Source organism: Amblyraja radiata, chromosome 10 (genome assembly GCF_010909765.2).
Source record: "Amblyraja radiata isolate CabotCenter1 chromosome 10, sAmbRad1.1.pri, whole genome shotgun sequence".
Lineage (NCBI taxonomy): Eukaryota > Metazoa > Chordata > Chondrichthyes > Rajiformes > Rajidae > Amblyraja > Amblyraja radiata.
The window spans coordinates 25,369,966-25,387,452 of record NC_045965.1 but is presented as its reverse complement, the minus strand read 5'-3'; the positions used below and the strand labels follow the sequence as shown (position 1 = coordinate 25,387,452).

The following is a 17,487-nucleotide window of genomic DNA, read 5'->3' as shown; positions in this document are numbered from 1 at the left end:
CATCCCCAATGCCCACCCATAGTCGGGCCTATTGAGGCCTCCACAGTTGCCTCTACGGAGGCCTCAATTTGCAGTCATACAGAGGTATTTGCAGTTAGTGGTGAATTAACTTCTACTGAACTAATGCTAATAATATTTTCAAATATCTGCTGATTCAGGGGTGATGCCTAATGCCGCTGTCCCACTTAGGAAACCTGAACGGAAACCTCTGGAGACTTTGCGCCCCACCCAAGGTTTCCGTGCGGTTCCCGGAGGTTTTTGTCAGTCTCCCTACCTGCTTCCACTACCTGCAACCTCCGGCAACCACCTGCCACATCCGGGAACTGCACGGAAACCTTGGGTGGGGCGCAAAGTCTCCAGAGGTTTCCGTTCAGGTTTCCTAAATGGGACAGGGGCATTAGGATAGGAAAATCCTAAATGTTACAACCTTGTTCTGAAAGCTTGGTAACAACAAATCCAGCAATTAAAGATCAATCAGTATTGCCTCAGCCGGAAATTTCTAGAATCAATCAAAGGCAGAATTACTAATCACGTGAACAAGTGACTCTTGATTGCAGAAAACCAGTGTGGATTTGTTATTGGCAAAATTAAACTAACATGAAGGTTTTTGGATGAAGTAGGTCGATGAATTAAATGCAGTTGATGTGAAATATAAGGACTTCCTACTACTCAACATCTTGTTAAATGCCATTTGGATGGTTATCAAAATTGAAATGATGCTAAATTATTGCAAGAAATTTGGTAAGTAACAGAAAACAGAAAGTAGAAGTGAAGAGTTTTTATCAGTTCAGCGTGAAAGGTGCCGTGGTATTCCTCTGGAGTCAGTTCTAGGACCGCTGCTTTGCTTAATGACTTGGTTGGTTTCCAAAATTACAAATAAACAAAAGCTTGTAGGTTTAGGCAACTGTGAGAAGGATGGAAGTGTACATCAATGTGATATCGACTGGCTGATGGCAAAAAGAAAATGCTGAGAAGCCTGAAATGTTATGTTTTTGCAGAAAGAATGGGAAAACTGGAGGCCACGGTTCCAAAAGGAGTGCACAAATGACAAGTTCTGTGGAGGCCACACATTTATTTTGTTGAAAGGAGCAGAGCAGGTTGAGAAAGTGATTAAAAAGATGCATGGGATCCTGGGCTTTATAAATGGAGGAATTTAGTATGAGATCAAGGAAGTCACAATGAACTTTGAAAAACATAGGAGTGCAGTATTCAGTTTTGACACGGTAAACATAACAAATTTCTTGCTGGTATAGTTATTTTTCACGCGTTACTGATTTAATGCATTCATACTGTTTAAGAAAGAACTGCAGAGACTGAAGAAGGATCTCGACCCGAAATGTCACCTATTCCTTTGCTCCATAGATGCTGCCTCACCTGCTGAGTTTCTCCAGCATTTTTGTCTAATCCATTTATACTGATTGAATTGGTCATTTTCTTACTAGAACATCGTACTGACCTTTTCTGGTTCTGAATGCCACATCTAAGCAAAGATATAAAGGTTTTGGAGTGGGTGCAGAATAGATTACTAAAACGATTCTAGGCATGAGGGATGTCATATGTTGATTAACTGGAGAAGCTGAGGTTGTTGTCCCTGGAGAAGATGAGGCTATGAGAGGACCTGATGGGGGTATTTAAACTAAAAAAGGATGAGGTATTTAAAATCAAGAAGGGTATTAACAGAGGAGATAATTTATTGTAGGGGCCAGGAACAAGACGTAGAATGAAAGTGATTTAAAAACTGAAACTCACTTAAGGAAAAATAAAATGATGCAGTTAGTGCTCAGTGTTTAGCAAAGGTATGGTGGGGTGGGTGAATCACTGGATTTTGCTGGATTGCTTTTATGTAGAGATTTAAAAGGCAGCAGAGACTACAAAAATGCTGTTAATATTCTGTGATTTTGAAATGAATTGGTTATTGTATCAGATCAGCCAAATTACTTCTTGTAAATGGATAGAGGGCAGAAAAAGCAGTAGTACACAGGTGACTTACTGGACCGTTTTGGTAGGAAATAGATTACTGTCGAAGAACATGCCTACATTTCTTGTGTTGCTGTGAATTTATTCTTGGAAAGGGAGTACAGGAAGTAGAAATGTGGCAAGAAATATCATAATAAACACAGGATATGGTAGACCCTTTCAGTTGTAAATGCTGAGTTTCCCTTGTGAAATAAAAAGATAATTATTTAATCTTATTTGAGTTGGAATTGAACTGCTCCACGGGGTGGAGGGAGTGGAAAATGGTGCTATTGGGGTTGTTGACGTTCAGAAGGGAAGGGTAGAATGAGTTAGTTGGACTGAACTGTATTGTGCGACGTTTTAGGGATATGCCATTTTAAAAAGTTAGTCTTCCAGATTTTTTCATATATTGCTTTGTAAGTTTTGGATGAATCATGAGTTCAGTGTTTCCTTTGCCAGCATACTTTTATTGTTCTAAAGTGGGTACTTTATCAATGAATCTATTTACTGTTCAATTAAGCACAAATCGATTTCCCTGCTTATCTTACCTCTTCAACTTTGCTCTGTAGACTTGGATTGCAATTGTATAGCAAATATTCTACACTTTGGCCTCAATGTTTTTTGTACTTAATGATTTTAGTATTTTCAATTAGATTCAATTACTTAAAATTCTAATGCCTGGCAGAATGTTTGCATGCCACATGATAGTGTTCTGTCAGAAAACTCAATATGTTATTATTATTGAAGTTTGCGTATGATGTACTAATGATGAATACACGTGACGTGACAAGTTGTATCCAGTGGCATACAGTGTACAATTGGACATCACTCTCAAGAAATTAATTTACATGTGCACGGTCTGTATAGGTCACTAATGTAGAAACAACCCTTGACAAATAAAGTTGCTTAGAACATGGATATTTGGAGGGAACATACCTAAATAATTATGTGGAATGTGGTGCTTAGAACCATCTGCAATTGCACTTTTAGTTAAGTTCATATCCTGCTTTGCTCATTGCAAGTCTTGCTCAGAGACCCAATTGTTTTGGTGCCATTGTCACCACAACCAATTCCTTCACCAGTCCATTTTGACCTGAATCCTTTCTCGCCACCTGAGAGATGACCTGAACACAATCCTAAGCTTTTACTGTTTTCCCCTCACCTGCCCTATTCAAGTGAAATGTTAGCGTCTGTGAAATGAGACTTCCATCTGTCAAACGAGACTTCTTTTGAAGTCCAGATCCCAGCTTTGAATCAACTAAATGCATTTTAGAAGAAAATAGTGCAGGCATACCTCGCTTAGCGGTAACCCGCATAGCGCTGCTTCACTATAGCACTTTCATTTTGGCGGGATATTTTTTCCCAGACCTGCAGCCCTTTCATAGTCTTACTACAAAGTTTCAATCTGATTCGATTTTAAAGACAAGACAGGATTTAACATAAAACTTAAAGTATCTCCCTTTGAATAAATGAAGTAAATATTTCTCCTCTTCTGGCATATGAGTTACACGTTGTACAGTACGTTGGAAAATGTTTTAACTAATTTGCATTGTTTTTTCTCACTGAACTGGGTGGAAGTCTGGACCATGTAGGAGGAGGAACTGACCTATACCCTCGTCGCCACACTGTCTGTACTCCACACTCAGTGAGAGTCGGCATCGGTCCAGGACCGAGTTTTCACCCTCTGTCTGCAAGCTGCTGGTGGCAGGAATCATGGTTAGGGCTTTGAGTTGTTGTGGGCCAGCGGGTGGACTCATGCCAGTGCTGTTCCCATCAACGGGGGTGAAGCCAGCTCCAGCGCCTCTTCCTGCAATGGTGTCAGCTGTAATAGCAGCGCATTTTGGAAAGCAGTGACAGGATCGGTCAAAGTCAGCATGGATTTATTAAGGGGAAATTATGCTTGAGGATGTAACAAGTAGAATAGATAGGGGAGAGCCAGTGGGTGTGGTGTATTTGGTATTGGGGGTAGGGTATTGACATGGAAAGAGAACTGGTTGGCAGACAGGAAGCAAAGAGGAGGAGTTAACGGGTCGTTTTCAGAATGGCAGGCAGTGACTAGTGGGGTGCCGCAAGGCTCGGTGCTGGGGCCCCAGTTAATTACAATATATATTAACGATTTAGACGAGGGAATTAAATGTAACATCTTCAAGTTTGCGGATGACACCAAGCTCGGTGGCAGTGTGAGCTGCGACGAGGATGCTATGAGGCTGCAGGGTGACCTGGATAGCTTGTGTGAGTGGGCAGATGCATGGTAGATGCAGTATAATGTGCATAAATGTGAGATTATCCACTTTGGTGGCAAGAACAGGAAGGCAGATTATTAACTGAATGGTGTCAGATTAGGAAAAGGGGAGGTGCAATGAGACCTGGGTGTGCTTGTACATCAGTTACTGAAAGTAAGCACGCAGTTACAGCATGCGGTGAAGAAAGCTAATGGCATGTTGGCCTTCATTGCGAGAGGATTTGAGTTTCGGAGCAAGGAGGTCCTACTGCAGTTGTACAGGACCCTGGTGAGACCGCACCTGGAGTATTGAGTGCAATTTTGGTCTCCTAATTTGAGGAAGGACATTATTGCTATTGAGGGAGTACAGAGTAGGTTCACCAGGTTAATTCCCGGGATGGCGGGACTGACATATGATGAAAGAATGGGTCGACTGGGCTTGTATTCACATGGAATTTGGAAGGATGAGAGGGTACTTATAGAAACATATAAAATTCTTAAAGGATTGGACAAGCTAGATACAGGAAAAATGTTCCCCATGTCGGGGGAGTCCAGAACCAGGGGTCACTGTTCAAGAATTAGGGGTAATGCCATTTAGGACTGAGATGAGTTAAAACCTTTTCATCTAGAGAGTTGTGAATCTGTGGAATTCTGTGCCACAGAAGGCAGTGGAGGTCGATTCACTGGATGTTTTCAAGAGAGAGATTTAGCTCATGGCTTAAGGAATCAAAGGATATGGGGGGAAAAGCAGGAACGGGGTACTGATTTTAGATGAGCAACCATGATCACATTGAATGACGGTGCTGGCGCGAAGGGCCGAATGGCCTACTCCTGCACCTATTTCTCCATGCTTCTATGCATGCCACATGCCCTTTCAGCTACATGTCGAAACCGTGGTTCTGACAGCAAGAGTACTTGTGTGTTCATGGAGACTTAGCCATCATGTTGCCACCTCCCTCAGGTTTGGAGCTGCCGGTGATTGGTGTTCTTCCAATCACAGAAAGAGCATTGAGTATGAAGCATGTACCAAGTTGGAAAAGAGATTTGCCAATGAAGTTTGCCAAACACAGAGGATTTCCGTCAGACTTAGATTTCATGTCTCTTTTATACTAGAGCCACAAATGGAATAAGTAAGTTTAAAACAACATTTCAGGATCGCATCTCAATTTATGCAATGTTATGATGACCCCGTACAGCGCAATATCATTTAGAGCTCCATATTCTAGGAACAAATCTAGACTGCTAATCAATATATCACTCTATCGACAATTTGTCCTACTTTATTTTTTTGGAAATAGCTATATTCATTTGTCTTAACATGTGAGCTTTGTGAATAATTAATTTTTATGTCAATAATGTTCATTTTATCACCGGAAAGTAGAAAAATAACCCGTTAAAATGTCAGCTTTGTATAAGGAACATCTGCACAATATGACTGCTGTTAACATTTCTTATTTCAGGTAGTAGTGAAGGTTCTGAACTCAGTGAGGAGGTGTCATGGCCAGCTTTTGAAAGGTACGGAATTTTATGGAATCACATTATATTCTGTGGAAATAGCAATTACCTGTCTCGTGACATATACTGGTTCCAAATACTGCTCTCGTCAACAGATTGTTGCTATTGGGTAAATACCCTTTCTTCCATACAAGATGGCTTATAGTGCTATGTCAGATTAACTAACTGAGAAATATACTAAAAAATAGTACTTTGTTTAATATGTTTCTAATTATTTTTCATTTTTCCAAAATTTGACATTCCAGTGGCAAACATATTTGTGGATTATTTATTTGTGAATCAATTTCTTCTAATAATGAATTGTCATTGTTTAGCACATTGTCCAATTGTTAAGTTTAGAGCAAAATGTTTATTTTAGAAATGGGTTGTATTTAACTGCAAATAGGCTGATACTGGAATGTAAGTGGAACAAAGATATGCAGACACAATGCAAAATTTGAAAATGCTGGAAGCACTTAGCAGCATCAATGAGCAGAGAAATGAGTCGAATTTTTGAATTTAGATCCTTTTTCAGAACTGGAAAAGTGAAATACTAGCTGCATTTTCAGTTGCAGAGAGGGGTATGTGGAGACAACAGAGGGAAATGTCTGTGATAGGGTGAAGACTTATTTTCGGATAACAATGGCTAATCGGCATTTGGGCTCAGTAAAGAAACAAATTAAAAAAGAATGGTGCAACTACATCTTGAATATAAAAAGGTATGGGGGTAACCTGAAATTGTTGAATATTAAAGTTTCATTCTAAATCCTGACTGGTATAATGTAATGAGACTATAGATGAGGATCTGTCCATCAAGCTTTATACATTGTGTTCAAAAAGGAACTGCAGATGCTGGAAGATCGAAGGTACACAAAATTGCTGGGGAAACTCAGCGGGTGCAGCAGCATCTATGGAGCGAAGGAAATAGGCGACGTTTCGGGCCGAAACCCTTCTTCAGACTGATGGGGGGTGGGGGGGGGGAAGGAAGGAAAAGGGGAGGAGGAGGAGGAGCCCGAGGGCGGGCGGATGGGAGGGTGGGAGGAGACAGCTAGAGGGTTAAGGAAGGGGAGGAGACAGCAAGGGCTAGCAAAATTGGGAGAATTCAATGTTAATGCCATCCGGACGCAAGGTCCCCAGACGGAATATGAGGTGCTGTTCCTCCAATTTCCGCTGTTGCTCACTCTGGCAATGGAGGAGACCCAGGACAGAGAGGTCGGATTGGGAATGGGAGGGGGAGTTGAAGTGCTGAGCCACCGGGAGTTCAGGTAGGTTATTGCGGACTGAGGTGTTCGGCGAAACGATCGCCCAACCTACGCTTAGTCTCCCCGATGTAAATCAGCTGACATCTAGAGCAGCGGATGCAGTAGATGAGGTTGGAGGAGATACAGGTGAACCTTTGTCGCACCTGGAACGACTGCTTGGGTCCTTGAATGGAGTCGAGGGGGGAGGTGAAGGGACAGGTGTTGCATTTCTTGCGGTTGCAACGGAAAGTGCCCGGGGAGGGGGGGGTGCGGGAGGGAAGGGAAGAATTGACGAGGGAGTTGCGGAGGGAGCGGTCTTTGCGGAAGGCAGACATGGGGGGAGATGGGAAGATGTGGCGAGTGGTGGGGTCACGTTGGAGGTGGCGGAAATGGCGGAGGATTATGTGTTGTATTTGCCGGCTGGTGGGGTGAAATGTGAGGACCAGAGGGACTCTGCCCTTGTTGCGAGTGCGGGGATGGGGAGAGAGAGCAGTGTTACGGGGTATGGATGAGACCCTGGTGTGAGCCTCATCTATGGTGGCGGAGGGGAATTCCCGTTCCCTGAAGAACGAGGACATTTCCGATGCCCTGGTATGAAATGTCTCATCCTGGGAACAGATGCGGCGTAGGCGGAGGAATTGGGAGTATGGGATGGAGTCTTTACAGGGGGCAGGGTGGGAAGACGTGTAGTCCAGATAGCCATGTGAGTCAGTGGGTTTGTAATGTATGTCGGTCAGGAGTCTGTCCCCTGCGATGGAGATGGTGAGGTCAAGGAATGGTAGGGAAGTGTCGGAAATCGTCCAGGTGTATTGGAGTGCCGGATGGAAGTTGGTGGTGAAGTGGATGAAGTCAGTCAGTTGTGTGTAGGTGCAGGAGGTGGCCCCAAAGCAGTCGTCAATGTAACGGAGGTAGAGGTCGGGGATGGGGCCTTGGTACGTCTCGAACAAGGATTGTTCAACGTACCCGACAAAGAGGCAGGCGTAGCTGGGGCCCATGCGTGTGCCCATAGCTACGCCTTGTGTTTGGAGGAAATGGGAGGAGTCAAATGTAAAGTTGTTGAGGGTGAGGACCAACTCCGCTAAGCGGAGGAGAGTGTCAGTGGCTGGGTATAGGTTGCTCCTCTGGTCGAGGAAGAACCGGAGGGCTCCGAGGCCATCCTGGTGGGGGATGGAGGTGTAGAGTGACCGGACATCCATGGTGAAGATGAGGGGGTGAGGGCCCAGAGAGTGGAATGCGTGGAGGCGGCGGAGAGTGTCTGAGGTGTCTAGAACATAGGTGGGGAGGGATTTGACCAAGGGGGATAGGATGGAGTCAAGGTATGTGGAGATGAGTTCGGTGGGGCACGAACACGCAGAGACAATGGGTCTGCCGGGAGAGCCGGGTTTGTGGATTTTGGGGAGAAGGTAAAAACGGGCCGTGCGGGGCTGGGGAACGATGAGGTTGGAAGCTTGGTCGGGCAGGGCGTGGGAATTGATGAAGTCGGTGATGGTGCTAGAAATGGTGGCCTGGTGCTCGTCAGTGGGGTCATGGTCCAAGGGTAAGTAGGAGGAGGTATCCGAGAGTTGGCGCGTGGCCTCAGCTTTGTAGAGATCGACGCGCCAGACTACCACGGCACCTCCCTTGTCGGCTGGTTTGATGACCCAATCTGGGTTTTTGCGGAGTGATTCAATGGCAGTGCGTTCAGAGGGGGAAAGATTAGAGTGAGGCAGGGGAGTGGAGAAGTTGAGGCGGTTGACGTCGCGGCGGCAGTTCTGGATAAAGAGTTCCAGAGCCGGGACTTTATGAGAGGGGTTCCACGAGGAGGGGGTGCGTTGGAGACGGGAAAAGGGGTCATCATTGGGGGGCGAGGACTCCTTCCCATGGAAGTGCGCTGTGAGGCGGAGACGACGGTAGAAGCGCTCCAAGTCATGGTGGGCGCGGAACTCATTGAGATGGGGACGGAGGGGGACAAAGGTAAGACCTCTGCTGAGGACAGACCGTTGGGTGGGGGAGAGGGGGAGGGTGGGGGGGGATGGTGAACACCCGGCAGGGGTGGGAGTTGGGGCCAGAGGAAGGCAGGTGGGTGGACTGGGGACGGGGCGATGTGTGGGGGGGGGGGGGGTTGTGGGTGTTGGAGGAGTGGTGGGTGGTCAGGGGGTGGGGGGGAGAGAGCGCTGTAATGTGGGTGGGGAAGAGCGGGGGTGACATGGTTGGGGGGGGATGGGGGAGGGTCAGTGGAGCAGCCACTGAGGTTGGCAAGGCTGGGCAGACGGGCGCTAGGACCCAGTGGAGTTAAGTCCAGGAGAGTGGGAGTAAGCAGCGTGGAGGCTCCAGGCCCAGTGCAGAGTCCAGGCTCCAGGTAAGGCGACGGCTGTGGGTTGCTGGAGGGGGGTGGAGTGGCGCGGGTCACCGGACCCGATGGTCGGAGTCCAGTGGCGCCGATCAACGGACCCGATGGTTGGAGTCCAGTGGCGCGGGTCACCGGACCCGATGGTCGTAGTCCAGTGGTGGTTGAGTCGGGGTCCGCGGGCGATGCGTGGGTGGTCCCGGTGGGCGGAAGGTCGGCGGGTCGGCGGGGAGATGAATCGGGTGCGTTGCGGCGGCCATGTTGGGGGAGCCCCGGTCCGGCGGCGATGCCGGTAGGTCGGGTCTGGCGGCGATGTCGGAGGAATCAGCGATGGGGAGGGAGTCCAAGTTACCGTAGAAGCTGCGAGGCTGGGCGTCATCGGTCGGCAGGTGAGGGTCGGCGGCGGCATCGATGTGGAGGTCGGTGAAGGCGGCGTCCCGGTGAGTATGGAAGTCGCTCCTAGTGGCCAAGATGGCGTCACGGGACTCGGGCAGGCGATGCGGGCCAGAGTTGGGGCCCGGAGTCTGCGTGCGGTCGAGTCGCGGAGTGTAGGCGTCGGGAGCGGCCTGGAGTCGGGATAATTTAAGGTCCTTAGTGGAATTAAGGTAGGCCAGGAATGTTTTATTTAAGAGGTGGATCTTCCGGCGGATGAAATACAGCTGGGGTCCGTTGCAGGTCTGGGTTAGTGAGGCCTGAAGTACAGGGAGTGTCGATGTGAGGTCCTGTTGGTTATACATTGATAGCCAACACTTGGCACTTTTGGAATAATTTAAGAGTCAGAGAGGCCAGAGTGCTGCTAGGTTAGAGATTCAAAATGACAGGTGACTGGAAACTCAAGCTTTTGGACATAACAGAGATGTTCTGCAGACCCGTCACATTTGGGTTCTCCATTATGGACGAAATATTATTGGCAGCAAATTCTCCTCCTTTTCCACAATGGATTGGGACATGGATTTCCTGCCGATAACAAAACAGTGCAGATGCCACTAAAGCATTCCTCTTTGTTCTCAATATACTCCCCAAGTAGGCAAATGCCCTACAATAATCTAAAACATTAACATATCATCCATTAAAACATTTAAATACCTAAATGAAAATGATATTAGTTATAAAATTACTTCCATTGAAATTTAAAAGCAATAATCGATTTTGCAACAACGACGGTTCGCTGGACAAAATCCGGATTGAGGTGACGGCTGGAGGCTCTATAGCCAGGACAATGGGTCTTCATGACCAGTGACAACTTGGACTTTGAAAATGGCTCCCAAATCTGGTGACTCTTGTATACAGTCTCAGTGGGATTTTGCTTATGTATATTAATGAATGAATGAATAATGAACAAAAAATGAATTTCACTGTACCTCGGTACATGTGATAATAAAGAACCATTGAACATTAAGATACAGTTGAATAAACAGGGATCTTTATCAGAAAAGTGCAGAGCAGATCGCCAACTGACAAAAATGATCTGGAATATGATCACAGTTTGCACAAATTGTTTGGTTGATTTTATCTATTTAGATATAGTTGTTAGAAACACAATTTATTTAGATATAGTTGTTAGAAAAGTTTCAAAATGGGGCATGGATCTGACTTTACAAGTCAGACCCATGCCCCCAGGTGTTACATCCCCTGCATTTGGCTGAGAAGGGGGGTGCATTGTAGAGAAGGATAATTGGACTCGGGAGTCATGGTTCCTTCAAAATAACGAAAAGGGGAAAGTAAATGTTAAGTAAATTTAATATTTAAATTCTGTAATGAATCCTGAGGGTTTAATTGTCATATGTACCAACAATGAAGCAATGAAATTCCTACTTGCTGCAACTTAACAAATTTTGAAACACACCACACAGATAATATATAATAATCAAAAAATGCAATAAATTAATAACTATAATTCTAGGTAACATTAATAGTACAAAAGAATCAAAGTCTGTAGTGCAAAGTCTGTAGTGTAGTCTAAAGACAAGTACATTGAAGATCATAGTTGCTGAGGTTACTTTTGTGTAATGTTCAAGAACTTGAAGGTTGCTTAAGAGAACGTGGTCTTGAACCTGTTCCTGAACCTGGTCAGTATTTTCAGGCGACTGTAACTTCTTCCCTATGGACGTAGTAAAATGAGCATGCCTAAGGTGTTGTGGGTCTTTGAAGATATTAGCTGCCTTTTTAAGGCAGCTCCTTCGATAGATCCCTTCGATAGTGGGGAGTTCAGTATCTGAGATGGATTGGGCAGTGAATACCACCCCCTGTATTCACCTTAATTCCTGGGAGTTCAAATTGCTGAGAACCTGGCTATGTAAAACCTGCCTAATTTAACAGATCGTTTTCCTTTGGAAAACCTGATTTCATGTATGTTTAATGTCTGCTTTCATAATTTTATTCAGTGTTTAATCTAACAATTTATGTCTGGTCAAGGAAAAGGACAAGTACTTTATTCAAAACCCTCTTTTAGTGAGGAAAATGCTAATCACCTTAATTTTGTTAAGTTAAAGGTCGATTTTTTTCCCAACTGAACTTGAATCTACAACTGGGAGCCTGATTATGTAATGGAACCTTGCTACCGATATATATGTATTAAAACTGTTTTTTCACAGCTTTTATTTGGGTGCACAATTTTTTAAAGGCGTGAACCCCAAGGTTTTATCACTGAATTGTACAGAATGGTAACAGATCCTTTGGCTCAAGTTTTCCTTGCTAACCAAGATGACTATCTACGCTAATCCGATTTCCTTTATGTTTGGCCCTTATCCCCTTCAATCTTTCCTACACACATACCTGTCCAAACACATTTTAAACATTGTGATTATACCTGCCTGTACCACCATCTCTGGCAGCTCGTTCCACATACCCCATCACCTGTGTGTAAAGCTTAGAGCAAGAGTCATAGATCTATGCAGCATGAAAATAGGCCCTTTAGCCTAACCTGCCCATGCTAACCAATTTGCCTAAACAGACTAGTTCCATTCCCCACCATTGAAATGATCTGTGGAAGGTGCGGCATCAAAAAGGCAGCTAATTTCATCATAGACCCGCATCACCCTGGCCATGCTCTCATCTCACTTTAAGAAGATGGTACAGAGCTTGAGAACCATGACTTCCAAATTCAAGAACAGCTTCTTCGCAACAACCATCAGGCTCTTGAATCACACTACACAATCCTAACCACAACCCTACTTCAGTAATGATACACTATGGCCTTAGTTTTGGTGAAGACACTAAGTATATAAAGAGAAGCTGGGACAATTAATAAAAAAGGAATTCTGGTTGTGAAGTCTGAAATTTAAAGCTTTTAGAGAGTAATAGAATGTGAATCTCCCTTTTCAAACAACAGTTAATGTATGGCCATTTGTCAATTTTAATCCAATGTAGATAGGTTTTGGGTGATAATGTAGGGGGGGGGGGGGAAGAGGCAATGAATTTGGGGATCATTTTATCAAAAAATTTCATTCAATGATGGAAATAATTCAAGTGGAAAATAACGCCTTCTTGTTTGTACCATGCTGTTCCATTCCAAATTGTGCAAAAGTGAAATTTTATTCTGAAAAGAATGACACAAGTAATTTATAACTACATATGGTCAGTTATCGGTGCGAGGTATAAAAACTGAGAAATTATTCAAATTTGCTGAACACTGCAAATCCTTTGAATTTTTAAGACTTTATCTTAAAAATAAACAGTATTAGAACATTCAAACAATGGCGAAATCTATTATTTTGGCCTGTATATCTCCGCTCAGTTTTGTGATAATTATTTGTGATTCATGTGTATGTTAAATAATGCTGTCATGAGTTTCTTGTGAATGTTTCTTATCACAGTAATGGATGGTAATATTGTGCATAATTTCGGGTATTGTGCACTTCTGGCTGAGAAACTGTATCAACAGCCGCAGAGTATGGTTGCATTTCCGCAACAGTTAAAGTAACTTTTCAGGAGTGTGAATCATATCTCATATCAGCCACTCTTGCGACTGTAGTAATTACTTTTAAGTCGACTGTTTTGTTTTGCTGATTGTCCACCACCACAAATTAAGATGATATTTTAAAATTCATTTCTTGAAAGCTTTTTGTAGTCAATGATGTCAAATTTAACCATGTCCTTTCGGGTTATTATAGGGAACTTTCCATACCTAAGCAGAGAATTGATTAAATTGAATACTTTATTGTCACATGTGACGTCACAGTGAAATTCTTTGCTTGCATACCTTGCAAGGGTATGCAAATAGTCGCCCATTAAAGGCGCTTACAAAGTTACAAATCCCCGCCCCTCCCTCCCGCTCCAGTTCCCCCTTTGTTCTTCTTCCTCTCTATACTGGCCCACATGACTGATATGGGACATCATTATTCCAAAATACTATGGAGATATGACTTGGAATTCTTAGGCTTTCAAGTTCAAGTTCAAGTTCAAGTTAGTTCAAGTTAGTTTATTGTCATGTGTCCCTGTATAGGACAATGAAATTCTTGCTTTGCTTAAGCACACAGAAAATAGTAGGCATTTACTACAAAACAGATAAATGTGTCCATATACCATGATATAAATATATACACACATTTGTACATTTTACTTTGAGTTCCCACAAGGATGTATAGGAAACCATGTAAAAATGTGGAAGCTGGCAAGAACTGAAAACTGAACTAAACGTGATGAGTCTCCCTAAGGTCAGACCCAGTCCTATTTGCTGGATTTAATCTAGATCCATACTCAGCCCAAGATTCTGGTGTCATTAAAGTGAGAACAAGTCTGTCTTTGACTATCATTTGAGTTTAATAATAGTGGGTCCTATAATGGATATAGTACTCTTGTCTTTGTATATACTCAAGTACATAAACATCAGGAAAAGCAGTGGTGACACCAAATATATTTTCATAGAGACTTTTTTTATAGGGCGATTATCAACATAAAGGGCTACATATGGATTTTCAATCCTCACCCAGCTCTGAGAATATATCTAGCTTTCAGTTTTTTTTGGAGTGAAGCTTCACCTTTAAAGTAATGTACTCACCTGAATGTAATCTTCTTAGGCAATACATTAGGATTGAGGATGGCTTGCTTCCACTCCCATCTCAGGTAGCTAACGAGGCCAATATGAGACCCAAGACACTGCCACATTGGGGACGCAAATGGGGTGACCAAGTCAGTTATTTGGCTGTTCATCTGGTAATCACTTGCTTGAAGGAACTTGGAATAGAGTGGCCCTTTTGGAAGATTTTGGCTCGAAAGCTGACATATGACATGAGCTACCAACATAGCCAACGAATGTAACTGAGTGTAAACTGAATGCTGGCAATATTAGCTTTAAAAATATATGTTTTAAGTATATTTTCTGAATTATCTGGACTGTTGCTTTAAAATATATCTCTGAATGTAAGAGCATTTGAAGAGATCATTGTTTTCAAAATTGGTTCAATTTCAAGAATGGGAAATGAGTGTTGCTTTTGTTTTTGCATAAATATGATCTTTATATTTAAGATCACTCTTTACCAGAGACAATTTGGCCCATGAGGCTATGGTGGTTCTGCGATTTTAAGTTGTACAGTGGGACTTACTTTGGGCAGAACTCTCCACTGGGCCATTCAAGCACCTTAAAATGACAATCAACTTATCGATTAGCCAGATATGCCATTTCAAAAATAGCTTTAACTTAACATTTCTCTGGCAATTCCACAAAACAACTATTTACTTTGTGTTCTTGAGACTGTGTATTAAATTTCTAGTATTGTTATGTTCACGTTGTTTTTTGCTTTCAGAATAATGTTGTTAAAGACTTAAGTTGTAGCATGCATGTGCAATAAGACTAGTTGCAGGACCTTCAAGCATGTTCCATCATTCATCAGAGCTAATCTCCCTTGACACTATTTTCCTGCACTATGTCCATGTCAGTTAATTTCTGTTAATGTTAAAATCTGTTGATCTCTTTTGAATGAACTCAATAACAGCCTCTGCAGACAATTCCAAAGATTCACTTTTTCTGCGTGTAGAAATTTCTCCTGATCTCAGTCCTAAATTCTCTCTCACGTATTCTGAGATTGATTGCTGTTTCTAGACTTCTCATTTAGGGGGAATATCGTCCCTTTATTCTGCCCGTCAACACCTCTGTAAGAATTTTGTGAGTTTTAATGAAATCACCTCCACAATACAGAGTCTGCTCAACCTGTGCTCATATACCAAACTCACAACTAATTAAATTCATCATGAATCTTTGTGCATTACCCTCTGACAAGAAGATCCTTTCTCAGGTGAAGAGACTAGTATTACATAGTAATTCATCTCAGAAAGGCTCTATATAATTGCAGGAAGACGTCCCTAGTCCTGTATTCAAATCCTTTTGCAATCAAGTCCAACATTTTTTGCTACAGTTGTGACTTGTGTTAACTTGTGTGAAGGCATCAGACGTGCCATCAATATCACCGCTTCAAACAAAAATGTTGGATCACCACCCTGTTTAGGCAAAGGTAACGTGGCAATGATGACATGCTTTAATGTCATAGACTCTAAAACTCTTGTGGAAACGGTGACACAACTAAGGCCATCCACCTGCTGCCTTGATGCTTTACCTACCAACTTCTTTAAGAATGTTTTTGACTGCCTAGCAATAGACATACTGCAAATAGTTAACAGCTCTCTTCAATCAGGCAATTTCCCAAAAGCCTTGAAAACTGCAGTTATTAAACCTCTTTTAAAAAAGCGGAGCCTAGATGCCTCTATTATTAACAACTATAGACCAATTTCAAACCTATCTTTCATAAGCAAAATCATTGAGAAAGTTGTCCTCCAGCAACTTAATCAATTCCTGGCTTCAACTGGCTGCTACGACAACTTCCAGTCAGGATTTCGACCTCTTCATAGCACCGAGACCGCTCTTATTAAAGTTGTAAACGACATCCGTCTTAACACAGACTCTGGCAAAGTTTCAATATTAATGCTATTAGATCTCAGTGCTGCATTCGACACTGTTGATCACTCAATACTTTTGGACAGGTTGGAAAAATGGGTGGGGCTCTCAGGCACAGTCTTAAGTTGGTTCAGGTCATATTTACAAGATAGGAACTATTTTGTTTCCATTGGAGACTTTGTATCAGAACCAACCAACGTGACGTGTGGAGTACCGCAAGGTTCGATCTTAGGGCCCTCTTTATTCAACATCTACATGCTCCCACTAGGGCAAATCATGCGATATAATAATATTGACCACCACTGCTATGCCGATGACACTCAAATCTATGTAGCGCTATCACCAAATGATTATCGCCCCATAGACCTGTTGTGCCAGTGCATTGAGCAAGTCAAAGACTGGATGTGCCAAAATTTTCTCCAACTAAATAAGGACAAAACGGAGATAATTGTTTTTGGTGCTAAAAAAGAAAGGCTTAAAGTAACCCAACACCTTCACTCTCTGTCCCTGAAAACTTCAAACAAAGCCAGAAATCTTGGGGTTATTATGGATTCAGATTTAAATTTCGACAGTCACATCAAATCAGTAACAAAATCGGCCTACTATCACCTCAAAAACATAGCAAGATTAAGAGGACTCATGTCAGCTCAAGATTTAGAAAAACTTATACATGCCTTTATTAATAGTAGGCTAGATTATTGCAACGGTCTCCTTGCAGGTCTTCCAAAAAAAACTGTCAGGCAGCTACAGCTTGTTCAGAACGCTGTTGCTAGAGTTCTAACAAAGACCAAAAAATTTGAGCATATTACACCAATTCTTAAATCCTTACATTGGCTCCCTGTATGTCAGAGAATTGATTTTAAAATCCTGCTGCTCACCTATAAATCACTACATGGTTTAGGGCCAAAGTATATCACTGACATGCTTCCACTATATAAGCCTTCTAGACTGCTAAGATCTTCTGAAACCAATCTGCTAGTGATTCCCAGAGTAAATACAAAACATGGGAAAGCAGGATTTAGTTACTATGCAACAAATAGCTGGAATAAACTTCCTGAAGATTTAAGACTTGCCTCAACTTTGACCACTTTTAAAACAAGACTGAAAACTTTTATGTTTACTTTAGCTTTCAGCTAAATCTTAACTACATTGCACTTTTAACTTTTGCACTTTTTATAATGCATTTTTAATTTTGTTTTTCTTTTCTTTTAGTTCTTCTATTTTATTTCATTTTATTATTTCATTTATTGTATGACATGTTTTTATGTGAAGCACTTTGAGTCTGCCTCGTGTATGAAATGTGCTATATAAATAAAGTTGCCTTGCCTTGCCTTGCCTAACATCAATGGTAGCCAATATC

At 42.7% G+C, this 17,487-nt stretch overlaps 1 protein-coding gene across 6 annotated transcripts in view; it reads left to right on the top strand.

Moving 5' to 3' along the window:
* ralgps2 (Ral GEF with PH domain and SH3 binding motif 2) overlaps positions 1-17,487 on the top strand; it is a 266,410-nt gene that overhangs the window by 199,900 nt on the left and 49,023 nt on the right. For all 6 annotated transcript variants that reach the window (XM_033028386.1, XM_033028383.1, XM_033028381.1 and 3 more), the window contains one exon: positions 5,638-5,692. In XM_033028386.1, the coding sequence (XP_032884277.1) occupies positions 5,638-5,692 (55 nt within the window). The remainder of the gene's footprint in view (positions 1-5,637; positions 5,693-17,487) is intronic.